This window comes from Nyctereutes procyonoides, unplaced genomic scaffold, assembly GCF_905146905.1.
Source record: "Nyctereutes procyonoides isolate TBG_1078 unplaced genomic scaffold, NYPRO_anot_genome, whole genome shotgun sequence".
Taxonomy (NCBI): Eukaryota; Metazoa; Chordata; class Mammalia; order Carnivora; family Canidae; genus Nyctereutes; species Nyctereutes procyonoides.
The window spans coordinates 9,773,311-9,792,209 of NW_026575139.1; the positions used below are offsets into that span (position 1 = coordinate 9,773,311).

Sequence of the window (18,899 nt, forward strand, 5' to 3'; positions counted from 1 at the left end):
AGCATTTTTTTAAGATTTTATTTATTTGAGAGACAATGAGGTGGGGGGAGGGGAACGAGCAGAGGGAAGGGAGGAGGGAGAAGCAGACTCTCCACTGAGCAAAGAGACAAAGCAGGAGTCAATCCCAGGACTCAGAAGCATGACCTGAGCCAAAGGCAGATGCTTAGCCAACTGAACCACCCAGATGCCCCTAATTAAGTTTCTTATTTTAATTCCAGTATAGTTAACACTCAATGTTATATTAGATTCAGATGTATAATACAGTGATTCAACAATTCCATACATTATTCAGTACTCATCATGCTAGGTGCGCTCATTAATCCCCATCCCCTATTTCCCCATCCCCTACCCAACTCTGCAAGGCAGTCAGAGATGGATTTCCAATCATTCTGCAAATCTGCTAAGTGATTCCAGGTATTCTTAAAACATGGCTTTATAAAACGTTAAAGTAGCTAGGGAAGTAATCTAGTGCCATGAAAACAAAACATTTTAGTACTTTACTTAAGCTATTCCAGTAGCCTGGAATATTCTTTCTGTTCCTCTCTGCTTATTGATGTTCTTACCATCCTTAAAGAACCTGCTGGTAAAATTCTATCTGTTCTGTGAAGTCTACTCTGACCTAGAGTGGCCTTTTGGTCCCATGAGCTCCTGAAAAAATACTATTTGTTTACAACCTGTTTGTTCACATAAGGCATTTGTATGTTCATATGTAGCTACAGGACATGTTTTCTTTTTTTGTGCTCTTGAATTATATTTATATCTTTAGTTTCTTAACCTCCTCCATGTTTATATTTTGTTTCATCAATTAAATACTTCTTTTTATTGGTCCCATAGTGCCTAGTACATGTAATATTTATTCAGTAAATTTGCCAGTTTACTTATTTTAAAAAAAATACATTTATATATATATATTTAAAATATATACTTAAAAATATGTACACACACACACACACACATATAAAACTAAGAAACTATCCTAGATACTTGGAGGATGGAAGTAAATAGAAAAATGAATTGTTAAGGATTCAGTGTTTGTGTTTCTTCTCCTCCTGCCACCAAAATCCATATGTTGAAGCACTAACCCCCAAATCTGATGGCATTCAGAGGTGGGGCCTTTGGGAGATAATTAGGTTTAAATGATCTCATGAAGGTAAGACCCCCCGTGCTGGACTTTGTATTCTTTTAAGAAGAGGATGGGAATCTGAGCTCTCTAACTTTCTCTCTGCTATGTGGGGACACAGAGAAGAGAGTAACCATATGTTCCTGGCACCATGATCTTGGACTTCCCAGCCTCCAGAACTGTGTGAAATAAATGTCTGTTGTTTGAGCCCCCCATTCTATGGCACTCTGTTACAACCTGAGCAACCTATGAATCACTCCCAAGTCTTGGTGTAAAAGTCGACTAAAGAAATAAGACAGGTATGGCTATAACTGAAATGTAATATAAAGAGCTATAGATACTACTAATGAGGTATAAATAAAATGCTAGGGAGACCAAGGGACAAAGAAATCACTTTCCACCAGGGGAACTGAAAAGGTGGAACTCACTGGTGGCATGTGAAGGTAGATCCAATGGAGGTGGCATTTGAATGGACCTTGAAGAGAAGAGGATGTCAGATAGTAGAGTGGCCAAGAAAAAGGTGAGGGAAGCAGGAAGCAATGGAGAAGTTGCAACAGGGTGTCAGAAAGAGCAGGAAATGAGGCTATAAAGGCAGTTAGACCAGAAGATGTTTTGATTGTCCGTGTAAGTACTTTATTTTGAACTTTATTCATTCCATAGGTTTTTTTGAATAGAAAAACAGCATAATCAAAGCTGTGATTCAGAATAATATAATTCTTAAATTGGAATGAAAGAGCATAAATATTTATTTGCTTTACTTGTATTTAAATACCTGTAAAATGTTGCCAATACCAGGCGTCCCCAAGGCTAGGAAATGTTATTACTCTAATTCTCTACAACAGCTGATGTTATCATATAAATCAGCCCCAGGGATTCTCAGGGCATCAAAAAGTAAGAACTCTTTGAGGGGGCCAGATATTATGGAATGCATAATAGTTAACTCACCTAATGGAACTTCCATTTCTTTGCCAAATTTTGGAGACATGGAAATACACAGAGCCATTTTGATAAGGTACACCATGGCATGTGGGCCCTGTTTGCTGCTCCCAAGAATGGGAGTACTAGCAGATTGGGGTGACAGTGAAGGCAGCAGATGTGAGGCTAAGAGAACACGTCCAGGTTCCTTCCTCACCATGTTCCTCTGAGAACTTGCCATTCTAAGCACCAGGAAATTATACCCATCACTGGCCCAGATTTGATCCCTGATGCTTCAGTGGAAAAGGTATAACAGCAGAGATTCTCAAACTTGAACTCAATTATCTGGAGACCTTGTTAAAGACGTAGATTCCTGGCCTTACCCCCTAAGAATCTTTTTTTTTTTTTTTTAAAGATTTTCATTTATGTATTTGAGAGAGAGAAGCAGACCCCCCACAGAGCAGAGCCTGACTTGGGCTTGATCCCAGGACCTGAGATCAGGACCTGAGCTGAAGGCAGACATTTAATGGACTGAGCCACCCAGATTCTAATTCAGTAGGTCTAGAAATGGCGAGTGTTTAACAAACATTCCCAGTTACTTTGACGCAAGTCACCTATTGTATCATGTCATATTATATATTATATAGACTGCATAATATCATGTATTATGATGACTGTATAATTTCTCAATCAAGCCAGGATCATTTGAGAATAAATAAGCATACAATTAATAAATACAATTGGACAACAAGCATAAATTAGGACTATCCTAGGCAAACCTAAACAGGGTCATCCTAGCTGAGGGTCACTCTGCAAAATACGAGTATAAAGGAAACTTAGTTAAAGTAGAACCACCAAAGGACACTAGCAAGGAAGGTAATACTCTTTAAAAAGAAAGGGAAGGGGCACCTGGGTGGCTCAATCTGTTGAGTGTCCAACTCTTGATTTTGGCTCAGGTCAGGATTTCAGGGTCATGAGATAGAACACCACATCAAGCTCCATACTCAATGCAGAGTCGGCCTGAGATTCTCTCTCTCCCACCTCCCCACTTGCATGTGTACTCTCCCTCTCTCTAAATAAATAAACAAACAAACAAACAAATAAAATCTTTTTTAAAAGTTCTAGAAAAAAAGAAGGAGAAAGGAGGGTCAACAAGAGATGTCATGACTGGACATCTGGTTTACCTTGTGACCCCCCAGAGAATTTTTAAGCTCATACAGAGGTACCTGCTTCAAACCTCATCTTCCAGTCTTTGCTGTTGAAATTGCCATTTATGATTGTCCAGAAGATGTCAGCACCATGAGGAAGTGACAAAGCATGGAGAAGCAGAGGGACTGCCAATGAAGAAAGTTGGGAGAACTCAGATTTGACGACTCTCCACAGGCTGAGGAAGTGAGAAGCAAAGTGGTTACAGTTATGATAACCTTTCTAGAAAACAAACACAATTATCTCAGTTTAAGGGAAATGTTGTTAACAGGCAGCTGCGAGAGATACTTTTGGTGAAATTACTCTTATCCACAAGACTATAGTCCTCTGATAAACCTTTCCTAAATCTCTGTTCTGTTCATTTTTTTAAAGAAATTACTCTTATGTAACAAGGGTGTAAACACCATTTAATACTATATCTTAACATAAAAAATAAAAATTAGATATTAGATATTCAGGTATATAAATGAGCGATACAAAATTGATATTAGTTCTGTTAAGATGATGAGTGAAAAGTGATTTTTAAAAAAGTTTTCTTACTGTGAACATCTGGAGAGCTTTGTTGGGTTTGCCTGACCAGCAGCCTTTTTCTCTTATTCTAGCAAAGAACGAGTCTATTTTTATTAAGAACAGCCTCTCCACCAACTGGCAAGGCTGTCAGTCAAGATCCACCCCTTCCTATATCATAAGAGTGAACACAAAATCCAAGCTGATCAAAGTAGTTGAAGGAAGCAAACCATATGCAGCATTGCTAGAAAACTATCCCAGTAACAAAAAAGCCTAGGTTTCACCAGTCCCCTATGGCTTTCCCAATTTTCTAGAGCAGCCTTGTTTGAAACCAGGAAAATAGCATCCTTCCCCAGATCCCTTCATTGCTCATCATAGCTTTTGTGTCAGGGTGGTACTTTGAGGAAAAAACTGGGATATGTACCCAAAGGCTGAGGCAGAGATCCCCAGCACTGGCAATCCACTTGGCCTGGATAAATGTCCTATAGAGGCTGTGTTTGTTTGTTTGTTTGTTTGTTTGTTTAGGGAGGCAACGGGTGGGACAGAGGGACACAGAGAGAGAATCTCAAGCAGACTCCATGCTCAGTTAAGAGCCTGATGTGGCGCTTGATCTCAGGATCCTGAGGATCATGACCTGAGCCAAAATCAAGAGTCAACCAAGTGAGCCACCCTGGTGTTCCCTGTAGAGGCTGCTTTAACAATCAAAGTTGGCCTATTTAGTATTCCCACTCCCACAGAATGAACAGAGCTTCTGCCTAACTCCCAACCCTACTCCTTTATGGCTTTTGCTTAGACTTGCTCATCCATCTGTTCAGATCAGTCCTACTCTTCCCCAAATCCAGGTCAGCCAGGTCTACCCTTCCACCAGCTCCTCCCATTTCACCTGTAGAATTCCCATTTTATCATGAGGAAACTTCTGGAGACTCTTCACTTTTCCCATTCTATGCTTCTGCACTGGGCTGAACAATGTCCCCATCCAAAGTATTCCTAATATTAAGACTTCTTTTCCCTCTTTTCCATACTCTTCTCCCAAACATCAATCCTTTTCTGATTTCATTTGCCTCCCATCTTAGACTGGATCTCAGAGTTAACTATTTCCTCACTCCAAAATTCCTCATCCCCCTGACTTCCAACATAATCCGATCACAACTCCCTACTCCTGAATAAATCCACACTGCTCCCTTTTCTCATCCATTCCCAGACCCTGAAATTAACTTGGTCCTACTAATTCCTACTAACTTGGGCAACCACAAACTAGTGCTAGCTAAGTTCAGTTTCACCCTGAAGCTGGCCATTCTTAGACTATTTTTTGTTGACACCTTATTGCTTTCCTTCATGAACTATACTTTTTCTCATGTGCCTTGAGCTCCCAACCCAATCCCTATCCTCCTGCCTTTCACTAAAGACATCAGCACCCACTACCCTTAAGGTTCAGTAATGAGCTCCCCCTGACACTTTATTTCTCTTTTCTTCAAAATATATCTCCTTTCAAAGGAAAGAGCATCCCTCCTCTTTTCTACTCATCTTTTGTTCTTGATCATATATTCTTGCCTTCCAGGGCCTGGCTCTACTCACTATTTCCTTTCCTCTGATCCTTTGCATTGACCATACATAGTTTCAGATCTTTATCCTAAAAATCCTTAACATCCACTCCTTTTCCCCCCTCTAAATATCTGATCTCTCTCCCTTCCTTTTCTAATAAACTTTACAGAAGAATGTTCTGTGTTACATCTTGACATTCCCAAAGCCACTGAAACATGCTCTTTGTATTCCCTTAAATGTAGGCAGTCCTTAAGGGTCTCTTTTTCTCCATACTCCTGTTACTAAAGTACAACTCTGATCCTGTTCATTGTTTTAAGATATCCATAGATCTCCAAACATCATCAAGTGAAACCCCTATCTTTGAGACCCTTTACACTATGGTCCCAACCTACTTCTCCAGCTTCATTTTCCATTACTCACCTAAAACCATATCACACAGCAAAAACAAAACTTTGGTATCACCTAAGTATGCCCTACTCACTTCTAATTCCTTCATTCTAACTCTGCCATCTTTACTCTTAACATTCCCACTTTCCACAAAATGTCCTGCCCATCTCAAATCTCTACCTGTTAAAATTTTATCATTCTCTCAATGCCCATTCAAATCCTATCTGCTCCTGAGCCTTTTTCTAATCATTCAGACCTCTCCTACCTCTGAACTATACAAAACAGTCATCCATCACACATCTTTCAGATTGACAGTGACTCACATATACACAGGGTGACCATATATCTTAGTTTATCCAAGATCTTGGTCTACATTATACTAATTGTTTGAGGTCATTATGAAGATCATCCCTCCTTCACTCTCAAAAGTAGGCCAATGGGAAGAATAAATTATGTGGTCATCTTTTGTATAAATAACATTCACCCCCTTCCAAATTAGATTGCAAATTCCCAAAGTACATAGAATAATAACATATATAGCAAGCCCCTAATATTTGTTGGATGAATGAATGAATGAATGAATAAAATGAGTAAAGACAGAGAGCGCCTCAAAGTGGTTTTGTCACCAAGTTAACTTAAGCCAACATTTTCTTTTTTCTTATTACCTCATTCTCTTACATTTAAACAAGGATACTATTTTTCTGACTTACTTCCAGGAAGACCGTAACAGTTATTTTAAGGTTCTTGGAAGAAAAACTCTACATAAAGCCTGGGCAATATTTTATTATTTTTCTCAAAATGCTTTAACAATCTCTAAAGATACTTTATTAGATGATATGTAGAGAGATTTTTTGATGTCCACAAGCAGTTCCATTTCAAGCAAGAAATTGAATAAGTCTTTGGTATTAATATTGTACTAGATAATACTAGGTAAATAGTGACTTAATGCTTTTGACATTTTTCTATGGGACACTATACTCTTAAGCTGTCCAACAACTGATTACCAAATAGTCCTTATTTTCCCTTTTATATTTCTATAGTACCTAGCAAAGAAAATTACTATTCCTCATGTTGACTTACTTCTTTTACTGAGTCTAATGTTTACGTGTAAGTCATTCCCATAAGTGATTAGGCTCTCCTGGCTAAGAGAAATGAGCCAAATGAGTTTGTAAATCTTGTCCTAACTTTGATTTTCACAGCTAAAGCCTAAAATTTAAACAACAGCAACAAAAAACTGTTAGGAAGACCTACCTTGCAATCAACATATGATCCTGAATGTAGGCTAAAAATTGAGGGTGGTCTTTTCTAGCAATGTATAAACACTCTCCATGTAGACAGAGAATCTTCAGGCAATTGAGCATATTAAAAAGAATGTCTGGCTCTTCAAACTTCGCCATTTCCTATGCAAAGAACCACGGGGTTACGGGTTACTACTGAGTTATCTAAAATAGCAATGTCACCACACCAAACACTTAAATATCTCAAAAAATATACCTGGAAAAAAATATACCTGGAAAATGGTGTATATTAGCCTCAAAGTTACTGGAAGCTGTTGGTAGCAAAACTTTCTCTCAGTGTCATTCTTTATTGCTGTGAAGAAATAATTACCCAAAGGTTAGCATAGCTCCTCCTTTTCCCCACCACTCATGACCTGATCAAGTCCATAAAACCAAGAGGAGTGAAAATAAATATACAAATGGTAAAAGGTATTTTGTGTCATGTTTTTATTTGCTCTCCAAGGTGGCATATACCCCTTCGATGATGCCATTGCAGGAAACCTTCTATATACAGGGATCTCAGCCTTCATGTAGCTCACAATATAGTCAAACATCCTCAGCTCCCTAAAGCAACCCCAGCCTGGCCCCATGGGCAGCAAATTCTGCTGCTACCAGGGGCCTGGCACCTGGGCAGGTATGCCTTCCTTATTGAAAGGGAGATAAGAAGGTATTAAAGAGAAGGTATTAGAGTTGCATTAGCACCTAAGGAGGAATTTATCCCATGGACTGGCACCTGGGCAGGTATGCCTTCCTTATTGAAAGGGAGATAAGAAGGTATTAAAGAAGGTATTAGAGTTGCATTAGCACCTAAGGAGGAATTTATCCCATGGACTCATGCCAAAGGGAGCGTCTTAAAAAAGTTAGGCATAGTTTAATCAGAACAACTACTCATGGCTTTAATCTTCTTGTGAGTCTCTCTAATACCTTCGCCCCTACAGGTAGGATGGCAGTATATGGTACATGAGGCACGCTAGAGAAAAGAATTCACAAGTTAGCCATATGTAGAAGCTAGTGTAAAACATTTTTAAATCACCATTCTAAGTTTTGGCAATTTTTTGCCAAAAAAAATTACTGGAACTAGAGACAACAGGAGTCAAACTCTCTTGGCATATATACTGAACAGTCCATTGGTGAGCTTCCACTTTAATGTATTTCAAATATATGTCACCAGCCCTCAAATCTATTTTTTCTAGTGTGAGAGTTTTAAAGAGTATTTTTAGTGGAGGATATATCTGACTGTTATAAGAAACAGGCACCAGGCCACAAAATGCAGAAATAGGAAATACTCTCAAAGGAAGAAAGAATCATAGAACACATGCAGATAGAACACATTTGCTCTGACAGAGGTGCTCGAGACCACAGCCTGAAGGCCCACAGAACAGAAGCAGTATTGGGCTCAGAGTAGCAGGCAAGGCTGGTTTCAAAGGAAAATTAAGGGAGGCTTCCCTGAGGAGACAATTTATAACTGTGACCCCGTAAGATAGCAGAGCATAAAAGCAGGAAAATAGCCCGGAAGCAGTGACAGGAGCCCAAAGTAGTGTTTGAAGGAGACGAATAGAACAAACATTTAAGCAAGGAAAAGACTAATTTATAAAAAGAAATTGCTTAATTTTCACCACTGTTCATATAAAATGTTACAAATAAATCAAAGTGACAGTTAATTGATTTGTGTGCCATCTGAGATCTGAAAAATATATTTGTATATAAAGAGTACAGGTTATTGGATCATAAATGAAATCCTTGCTTCCTTTAGGCATTTATGCCTGATAGAAATAAGCCCTAGGCCCAGGTCTCAGAAAGTCATTAATTCTAAGTAAACCAAGACACCCGGATTCTTGTCTCAATCTTGCCACTAACTAGTTGTTCAATATTTGGATTTCCAATTTCCAGATCTTCTCCCCAGATATACTCAGAATTGGGGGTGGTGGGTGGACCTCATTCATTTTATTTTTGTTTCAACTCCTCAGATGATCCTGTTGCTCCATTATAGCCCGGGCAACATGTAAGCATAAAGCGTAAATTAGGAATGAGAAATACAAGCTACATGACCATGGGCACATTTAATCCACCTGGGATATATTTCCCTTATCTGCAAGATGAGAAGGCTGAATTAGATCAACAGATTTCAAAGTTTTTTCTATGTAATACTCTGTTTAAAGAAACTCACTCAAAACTCCAACATATGAAAGAGAGCAAGTTAGAGCACTCGGAGTGAAACAGGGTGGGCAGCCTGGGCTGTTTGTTATTACTTGCCCATGCCTTCCCACCACTTGCCATCCTAAGAAGGGAAGGTCCAAAGGAAACAACACAGAGCATGTACAATTCCAAGGACATGCTGAAAACCAATGAAGTCAGTCATCCCAGGTGTTCTTTCAATTTCTAGGTTTCAATGGTTCTAAAGAGAGTGATCTGAGATATTCATATCCAACTAATCATTTGTACAATTCATGCAGAAGCAGATCTGACCAAGCATTTCACACTAATGAGACTAACATCTTAATCAGACCTTGATCTGAATGAGACACCCCCAGGGCTGTAACAGATCCCACACAATAGTCACTTAATGATGTTTGCTGTTCACGGAAGGAATGATGGAAAGCCCATGATTCCCAAACTCTAATTCTAGGGGTGGACCACCTGGTTCAGGATGGTAGAAACAGGAAGATTAAAAAACGAGTCTTATTTACTCAAGGTCCTGTACAAATTCCCCAAGTGATTCCCCAGAAATCAAGATCCAGAAATCAAGCTTTCCCAAAGGCATATGGGGGCCATGTCTGAAACTCCCAAAATTCCTTCAGACCATGAAGAGCTAGAATAGGATTCCAAGCCAGCCTGACTGCCATTTTATAGTCCCCAACTTAGCCCACACAGAGACTGTAAGCACTGTGGAAAGAAGCCATCCTTCCTCCAACTCTGAGTGAAGCCAACCAACCTCAGGGCACAAGTCATGCAGCTGTACACAGTGAGCCTGTCCAGAGACCTAGTCAAGCCCCTGGGACTCAGAAACTTAAGTTCCATCAGCTCTATCCCAAAACACCCTGCCTTGGCCAAATGCCCTAAGTGGCTGTCGAGAGTGCCAGCACCCTCTGTTCAGTTGTTTAGCCTACTTCTCAATGAGAAGATGATACACTGTAAGTAGGTAGGTAGGTGCTAACATGGCAGGATTCTACTGATAAGAAGCAACTGCCACCAGAAAGAAGCTCAGTGACCTCTGCTCTACAAGAAGCACATCTCGGATCTACCTGTTTATTTCACAATCTGAGGGGAAATGGTTCATTTGCACTAGTCTCTACTAGGAATGCCAAGCCTGAACTTGCCCAAGTTGACAGTAATCTAAAAAACCAGGGTTCTGAACGTCAGAACTGTGCTATCTAGGATATGCCAGAGTCGACTTACCAGCATGTTCCATGGGCTCAGTGCAGTTGCCTGGGTTCTCCCCATGCTTGGTTGCTGGATTCTCCTCCTCCTCACCTTCAGGGCCTATAATGAAGTCTGGTCTGGAAGAAAGGAGGCTATCCTCAAGACTGTCTGTGGGCTCCTAAAACAAATATGACAAACAGCCAGGTAAGCAGCCCGCTGGGAGTGTAAAGAATGGGTTTCCTCAGATCCATGAAGGATCCATCCATCGAGGACCTGGTGTGTCCCAGCCCTGTGCTGAGCACCAAAGGCAAAGGCACCTGCCTCTGAAGGTATGTGAGCATATTTCCACAATAATTAAAGGGAATTTGGATCAGCTGTTACTAAAACATTTTCATTACCTTGAAATAAATATGGAAACGTCTCAAAAACATGATTAAATCAGTGTAGGCCTGCTTTTCCTATGATCATGTCCCACTCACAAAGTGATTCCAATCCGTGCATATTTTATTCAGCAACAGTACTTAATTAGCAAGGAATAATATGGAATTCACAGCAATGTCCATCAACAGATGAACAGACAAAATGTGTTATATACAAGCAGTGAGACATCAGTCAGCCTTAAAAAGGAAGCCTGAAACCTGCTACAGTGTGAATGAACCTTTAGGACATGGTGCTAAGTGAAATAAGCCAGTTGTAAAAAGGACAATTATTGCATGATTCCAGATATATGAAGTCTCTATGGGAGTCAGATTCAGAGGCACAGAGAGTAGAATGGAGGTGTCCAGGGGCTTAGGGGAGTGGGGAACAGGAAGATCTTGTTTAGCATTCCAGTTTTGCAAGATGAAAAAGTTCTGGAGATTAGTTGCACAACAATGTGACTATACTTGACATGATACATTTATAGACAATACATGTCAGGTATAAAATCAGCTGCAGAAATAGGTGAAATTGGGAAGATTTTTTAAGAGAGAGAAAGAGAGCACTAGTTATGGCTGCCACTTAAAATATCCATCTCCAGTTAAGCTCCCATTCCAGCTTTTTCTTTCCTTCAAGTCCCACTTTAAATATCCTCTTTTAAAATCATACTCTTTGAGCTAATTGAACCAGTACACATTTTTTCCAAGAACTGTTTGACAGCCAGCTCAAGAATGATGAAGTGCCAGAAGCACAGTGGCTGGGAGAGCCCTGAAGAGTATCTCTGCCAACTTCACAGTTTTTGCTAAGCCCGACCCTGTCCCTAGGTTACCCATGAGCAAGGCACTAAATCAAATAATGAACTGAGTTTCATGAAATTCGATATGGTCAAGAGTTCCCTGCTGTGTACTGACTCTTCGATAACCCATGGGTTCAGAATCATCCTCCCATGTCGCAGGGACTGGTGCTGCCTGTCTTGAACTCCAGACTCCTGCTGTCCCCTCCACCACATCCTCACCCTCTTGTCCCCCTTCTTGTCCCAGGAAGAGAACTAAAGGGTGAAGGGGACTGACCCGCACAGTGGAGACCATGTGTTCTAAGGCACAGCCGCCTTCTATTGATGAGCATCTCTCCCATAAACCTTTGAGAGAGAACAGAATCCTTCAGCTTCACCTCCAAATATGTTATTTTCAACACATGACAAGTGTCCAAAGCATCATGCAGGTGGGAGGTTGTTTGGATGGCTCAGTTTTTCTATACTTATACTTACTCTTCCCTGTTTCCCAGATAGTGCTAAGAAAATGAACACAAAACAGAAAGCCTGCTGGAGACAGGGCACGGGTCAGGGCATCTGCCTCCATCCTCTTCACCCTCTCATTCTCTCCCTGAAACATAAGTCTGTACTGGATGCAGCCACATCATCAGCTGATTCTGCTCTTAAACCACACCCCACCAGAACCCAGGGTTACTCCCAATCCCCAAGGGCACAGAGGATTCCCCCATCTCAGGAACCCCGGGGCACATTTCAGTCCTGTATTTTTCCTCTCATGATCAGCTATTCCTACCTTTTCTAAACTCCCTCTTACCTTGGTTTTGGAGTGCTTGCTCTCCTTCGGTTTTTCCTGTGTCTGGCCTCTTCTCAATTTATTTCTAGTCTTCGTTTTCCCTGTTTGCCCTCTCAAGAGCTGATACTTCCTAGATGCTAGGGATGGCTCTTTCTTCATTCCACACATCCCAGCACAATAGCTGGCAGCTCCAAACTTTTACCTACTTCTAACCTTTCTTCTAAAAACCAGATCCACATAACTGATAGGGCATGAAGACCCCACCTGAATATCTAAAAGGCATCTCAACCTGCTATGTCTGACTGTGCCTGCATCATACCCGCTCCTGGCCCAAAATCACTTTTACTACTGTAATAATCTTCTATAAATGGCAAGGTCATCAGCTCCCAAGCCAGAAAACATAGGTTTGCCCTCAACTTTTCCATACCTCAACACCAGCTAAACACCAAGGGCTGCTGATTGTCTTTCCTAAAAATCCACCAGGTCTGCCCCTTCTCTTATCCTCACCACCATTGCTTTATTTCAGACTTCTTTTCCTCCCTGAGTGACCACATTAACCTACCTAGATACCTGTCCCCAGGGTCCAAATCCCCCAAACCCTCTTTGCTCAAATTCATCAAATTATATCACCACCTCAATTAAATTCTTCAGGATTCCCTCATTCACCAAGACAAAACCCAAATTTCTGAGTCTAGCAGACTGAGCCCTTAATGAATGTGAAAATAAGACTGCGTCTGTCCTGCTTGACTCAGCCTTTACTATGTTCCCATCCTGCTGTCTAGGAACACTGAAGTGCTTGCAGTTTCCTGAATATGTATCATCCCCTGCTTTCCTCTGTATCACTTAAACAGAGTTTTCTGGGTCTCAAAAGTGCTTCTCCCCTACTGTCTTCATTTCATTAATGAAACTCTTCCCAATATGAGCCCAGGAGCTCTCTCCTCCCTATCACACCTCAAAGCTGAATCTGCTCTCCCTCCTCTGCCCCTATAGCTCCCTTGTTCAGAACTCTCCCAGCTTGCTCATTACTCTAATGGTTTTTCATTTAATTAAATGTCTCCGTGATTAGACTAAGTTTCTTGATTTTGATTTGTTTTTATATCATGTAGGACTATGTTTTTTACTTAAGTACCCAATGACAATGCTGAAAGACCATAGTACAGGGATGTTATTTTGCAACACACAGGACAAACGAGTTTAGCAGGCAGAAAGGTATTTAAAAACTGAAGAAACACTTTACTGCATGTATGTTATACCTCAAAAAAAGTTTTTAAGAAGTCACTTTCTACTTTTGAGGTGCCAGGTGGTTTAGTCAGTTAAGCAGCTAACATCAGCTCAGGTCATGATCTCCAGGTCATGGAATGGAGCTTTGCATAGTGCTCTACACGTAGCAGGGAGTCTAGTCTACTTCTCCCTCTTCCTCTGCCCTTCCTCCCTGGCTCATGCTTACTTGCTGTTTCTCCCTCTCTCTCTCTCTCAAATAAAATCTTTAAAAAAATAAAAAAGAAGTCACTTTCTATTTATATTAAATATTAAGGGAAAGGAAGGAATAGAGAAGATAGTAAACACATGACCAAATAATTCAGATTCACCTACTTTTAATGGTGTGAGAGTATTTTGGTGATATGTATATGTGTCTTAAATGAAAACTGGCTAAACAGGGGATAAAGTATGGAGTAGTTAATGTGTGGCATATTATTAGTTGTTCTCTATTGAAACCACTTTCTTGGAAAGCAGAAAATGAAATGAAGTCTTTATTGGTTGTAGATAAAGTCAATGGGTTTTACAGACCAGTATTACCTAGGAATTCTCGATATCTGTATCCAATCTACTTAGTATTTGATATGTATATTTTGTAATATTCATTGTTACTGAACTTTATAATAAAAGTTCAAGAATACCAGTAATGCTTTGTATTTATGAAAATTATATGACTGGATGCACCACAAGACTCAACTCAAGACTCAAGACTCAAGAATTCTGTATAATGTAGCTCCAGCTCATATCCCTTTCCAGGAGCATTAGTTGGTGGAAGAAATAGGAAAACTTTCTTTTTAACAGTCTCACATATGACCCAGCATGGAGCATAAGATGATATTGGAGGAAGACCCCGTTACACCAGCTGCTATAGTCATTATCACTATCAGACATGGGACACCTCATTTCTTTGACTTCTTACCACCAGCCGGCTTTCTTCTTTAGGAGCCAGTCTCTCCAGGAGTTCACAAGCAAGCTGATAGCAGAGAATACTAGACTGACATAAGTTACACTCAATTGCTTTTTCTTCCTTCTGGCAGGTGTGGGAGCCCCCCCAGGGGGCTTGGAAGACATTGTTTATAATGGAAATAATGTCCTTTGATAAGCTGTGCTCTAAACCCATTGTGATCCCATCATCTTGCAACTCCATCTGAAAGACATCAAAATGAAGGCAAAAAAAAAAAGAAAAGAAAGAAACAAAGAGAAAAGAAAAGAAAAAAGAAGAAGGAATTTGGTCCTTTGTCCAATATACCATTGGCATACTAATTGAGGATAATTTTTACTGACAAAAATATTAAGTTATTTAAAGATAAGGATTATAGACTATGAATATCTATTGCTTTCCACAGATTCTTTTAAAAAGAATATAAACACAAGACAAGCAATGGGAATTATTTTTAAAATCACGCAGAATATTTAAAAGAGAGTTATTTTTTAAACTTATCACTCTGTGAAATTTTACACGTTTTAAAAATGCTACTCTTCACCTAGCGTCCAGATCTTAGTTTCTAAATACCGTTATCCATTATGCACTAAGAGGAACCAGGGCTCCTTGGAGAAATGGCTGATTTCAAGGTTGGGGCTAGGAAAATAGAAAATGAGCCTGGAACATCTTGTCATGCCAAAAATTAAGGAAGTGTTCAAAGAATGATGAGGAATATGTCAAAAGAACACAGGAACTGACCTGAAGTGATTCCCACTGGTCAAATATGGGACCATATGAGCATCAAAATAAAAATAATCATAGTAACAGATTTTACTCACTGAATAAAATAAGAATTCATGAGTACATGCAGGTATAAGAAGATGAGCAAATATAGAAGTGGGAGAGAAGGGAAACTGTTTCTTCAGTAGAGTGCCAGCTAATATAAAAGATAATGAAATTAGAAAATTATCATTTGGTTACCATCATCATAACAACTGATCCAGGTAGGAATCAGCCCTGGATGCTAAAACTAGTAGATGAAAGTCTAATGAGAAACAGGAAATCTCAGCCTGCAAGCTACTTATTAATTACAAAGGGGGAAATAGTGACTCTGGAGTACAGAAATCTGGTAGAAAATCACCTTAACCAAGTTATCATCACCAGAAAGGCAACATTATCATGTCATGTGCCTCTTGATATGATGTACTGAAAAGGATATAACATCATACTAGTGGCATTACTGTCAAAAAATGCTCAACCCAAATAAATTTGTAACATCAGACAAACTCAAATTGAGAGACATTCTACAAAATAACTGGACTGTACTCTTCAAAAATGTCAAAAACATAAAAGATGAACAAAGACTTAAGAACTGCTCTGGATTAAAGAAGAGTAATGAGACAGGACAAATATTTGCAATGAGTGAGACTAGACTGTGTTCTAGATCAAAAACATTTTTTTCTTTTACTATAAAAATATAATTATTATGTCAATTTTTAAAATGATTAACTTCTGTGGGTCAGATAATAGTATTATAACAATATTAATTTCTTGATTTTTATTGATTTCTTGATTTTGTACTTGATTATGTAAAAGAATGTCCTTATTTTTTAGGAAATACATTCTGAAGTGTTTAAGGACAAAGGGGCATCATATTTGCAACTTATCCTTAAATATGTATTTTAAAAATTCTATAACTCATACATACATATACAGATTGAGAGAGAAATATGATAACTGTTAATATCTGGACAATCTGAGGGAGGAATATTTAGGAATTCTTTGTACTATTATTGCAACTTTTCTATAAGTCTTAATTATTTCGGAATAAAAAGTTAAGATGAAATGTTCTCCTAATCAAAGACTTTTATACTTCTCTTCTTCAATTACCTTCAAAAATCAATTTATGGAATATATTTAAATCAGCCTACAACTACAGAGTTGTATCTTGCTCTTCCCAACAATAGCATTACTCAGTTCACCATATTTGTTTAACAGAACCAATTCTAATGATGCTAGAATGTTTCTAAAATTCATATCCATTCTCGTATGTGAACATCATTGCAGATATTCATAGAGTATTTTTCAGACTCTTTAGGGAATCCTGAAAGTAGTTTACAAAATGTCTTGAGTGAAGTTGCATCATTTCAGTAAGTATGAAGATGTCCAACACATTCCCTTACTCTTCACCTCTGAACTAAAGGAAGCTCATGCTTCAGCTACCTGCTTCAGGAGAAGATCAAACATGAGGATGAAACAATTTAGATTCATTTCATCATCTTCACAATCAAAGTCAATAGTCCTTCCGCCTGGGTGTCCAAAATTCTTGAAAGGGCTACGAAATGGACTACGCATAGGACTCCGAAATGGACTCTGGAAAGGACTATGAAATGGACTCAGCATATTGTGCTGAACTCGTCGGCCAGGATCGGAGGCAACACTCACCTAGAAGAAAGAACATCAATACCCATAAGTGAACTCACAGAAGCCAAAATGGCTAGATAAAATATCTGGGGACTCATGGAAGGTACTTCCAGCTGTCACACTGATTTCCTTCCTTAGTCAATAGCATTAATACCTCCAAATAGTATGGATCTTCTCAAAATATAAAAATAAGAAACAAAATCACTGATGCTAGGGCACATGTCTAAAAAAAAAGGAAATAAAACCATCCGAACTTTGTGACTGTCAGGTGAGTGAAACATCAGCACCCTGAAGAATTAAAGTAGCTGTCTTCGCCATTATATTGTTCACACCATCCACATTTCCAATTAAACTAAATGATCTGCATCTACCTAAAACTATAGTCTGAAAAATAAGACCTTACAAAAATAAACTATTACAAGATCAGCTTTAGGAATGATAAGCACAAAATCTCAGTTTAATGTGACTGGTTAAAGAAGAATAGCATCTGGATATTAAATTATTAACTACTGTGGAAAAATAATATATGTCAAACCTGTTGTACTGGTCATTGTCCATTTGCCTAACCCAAGACCCTCACTGCCCACCTCTGCCCTGCCCTATGCTCAAGGATGCCAAGAACAGAGTGTCTCCCAGCCTTCTTGCTAACTGGCTTCTAAGTAGATTCAGTCAATGGGAGGTACCAGCACAAGCTCTACAGCTGAAGGAGAGAGAGGCAGAAGTATATGTCCCACTCCTCGCCTGATTTGAGGTTACATCTTTAGCAGTCTCTTAATCTCTCTTCCAGTCAGCCCTTCCTTAAAATTTCAGCTCTCAATGGGCTCTAGAACTCTTTTCCTTGTTCTTTCAGCCCTGGGGGTATAAATGCTGAGCTGTTACTGGCAGTTATGTGCCTCAACAACCCTTACTGCCTTCCCCAAAACTCTACAGGCTGAGTCTCTATGAAAGTCTCCTCATTTGAACTATCTGGGATAAATTCTGGGATGCAGACTGACATACCTGTACTGTATATCACTCTGATATAAGATGTTTCTCTCTTAAAGATCTCTCTAACTACCAGCAAGTGCCTGTGCACCGTACTGAAGTTAAAAAAAAAAAAAAAGAATACCCCATCAAGAATCAGAATACCTGGATATTGACAGTGTTACCTATGGCAAATCACTTCAGCCCATTGAACCTCAGATTACGTATTTGTAATATGAGGATAATGACTTCTCCAACCGCCTCACACAATTCTGTGATACTATTCATTGTGAATACATTGCACAGTATAAGGCATCAACTAAGTCATATAACATTAAAGATTACAGAAGAAAGAAACAAAATATAAATGTTTCCCAGCTGGTTCCTATGAGGCAGATGAGGCAAGAATGATTAAAATCAAAAGAAAGCAATGGATGCAAACCATGAGCCCATGATTCTGATGTATGTATTTCCTAATTCCTAGATATCAGGTAGGAATGACAGTAGGAAAAATGGTTTGGAGAACCTGACAAGGGAAAGTTGAGAATAGTTCCTGCCTACAATCACTTGATTGAACCTTTGAACCTTTCCAGAACTGATCCTGATCTGGGAATGTCAGCATATCCACAGAAGTTCTATCAGGTGCTCCACAGAAAAATTATTAAAAATTCCCAATAGTTTTTCTACACTTTGGACTAGACTATGTTGACTTTTTTCATTCACAAAGCACAAATAGGTCCCAAAATATGGGCTCACTTAGTCCATAGTGAAATATCACTCACAGTCACTATCAGATGATCACATCTCAAAACATCCTAACTTCTGGTCCCCAAAGTGAAGCACTCATCTGCCTAGCAGCTGGCAAAGAATTCTTATTCACCAGGAGACCAAATAATATCTCAAAGCTACTCTTTTTGCTTTCATCAAGGATAAGAGATAGCTAATAGTTATGTGCAGGAGAAAAAATTCAATAATTTATTGACCACATAGTATACAAAACGTATCTTAGATCAATGTTTTCTATGATTTAATGTGTTTAA

At 39.2% G+C, this 18,899-nt stretch overlaps 1 protein-coding gene across 3 annotated transcripts in view; it reads right to left on the bottom strand.

Moving 5' to 3' along the window:
• UNC79 (unc-79 homolog, NALCN channel complex subunit) overlaps positions 1-18,899 on the bottom strand; it is a 185,972-nt gene that overhangs the window by 95,068 nt on the left and 72,005 nt on the right. For all 3 annotated transcript variants that reach the window (XM_055304183.1, XM_055304182.1, XM_055304184.1), the window contains 6 exons: positions 16,696-16,917; positions 14,470-14,697; positions 10,351-10,492; positions 7,188-7,267; positions 6,929-7,077; positions 3,262-3,419 (listed from right to left, as the gene is read on the bottom strand). In XM_055304183.1, coding sequence (XP_055160158.1) covers positions 3,262-3,419; positions 6,929-7,077; positions 7,188-7,267; positions 10,351-10,492; positions 14,470-14,697; positions 16,696-16,917 — 979 coding nt within the window. The remainder of the gene's footprint in view (positions 1-3,261; positions 3,420-6,928; positions 7,078-7,187; positions 7,268-10,350; positions 10,493-14,469; positions 14,698-16,695; positions 16,918-18,899) is intronic.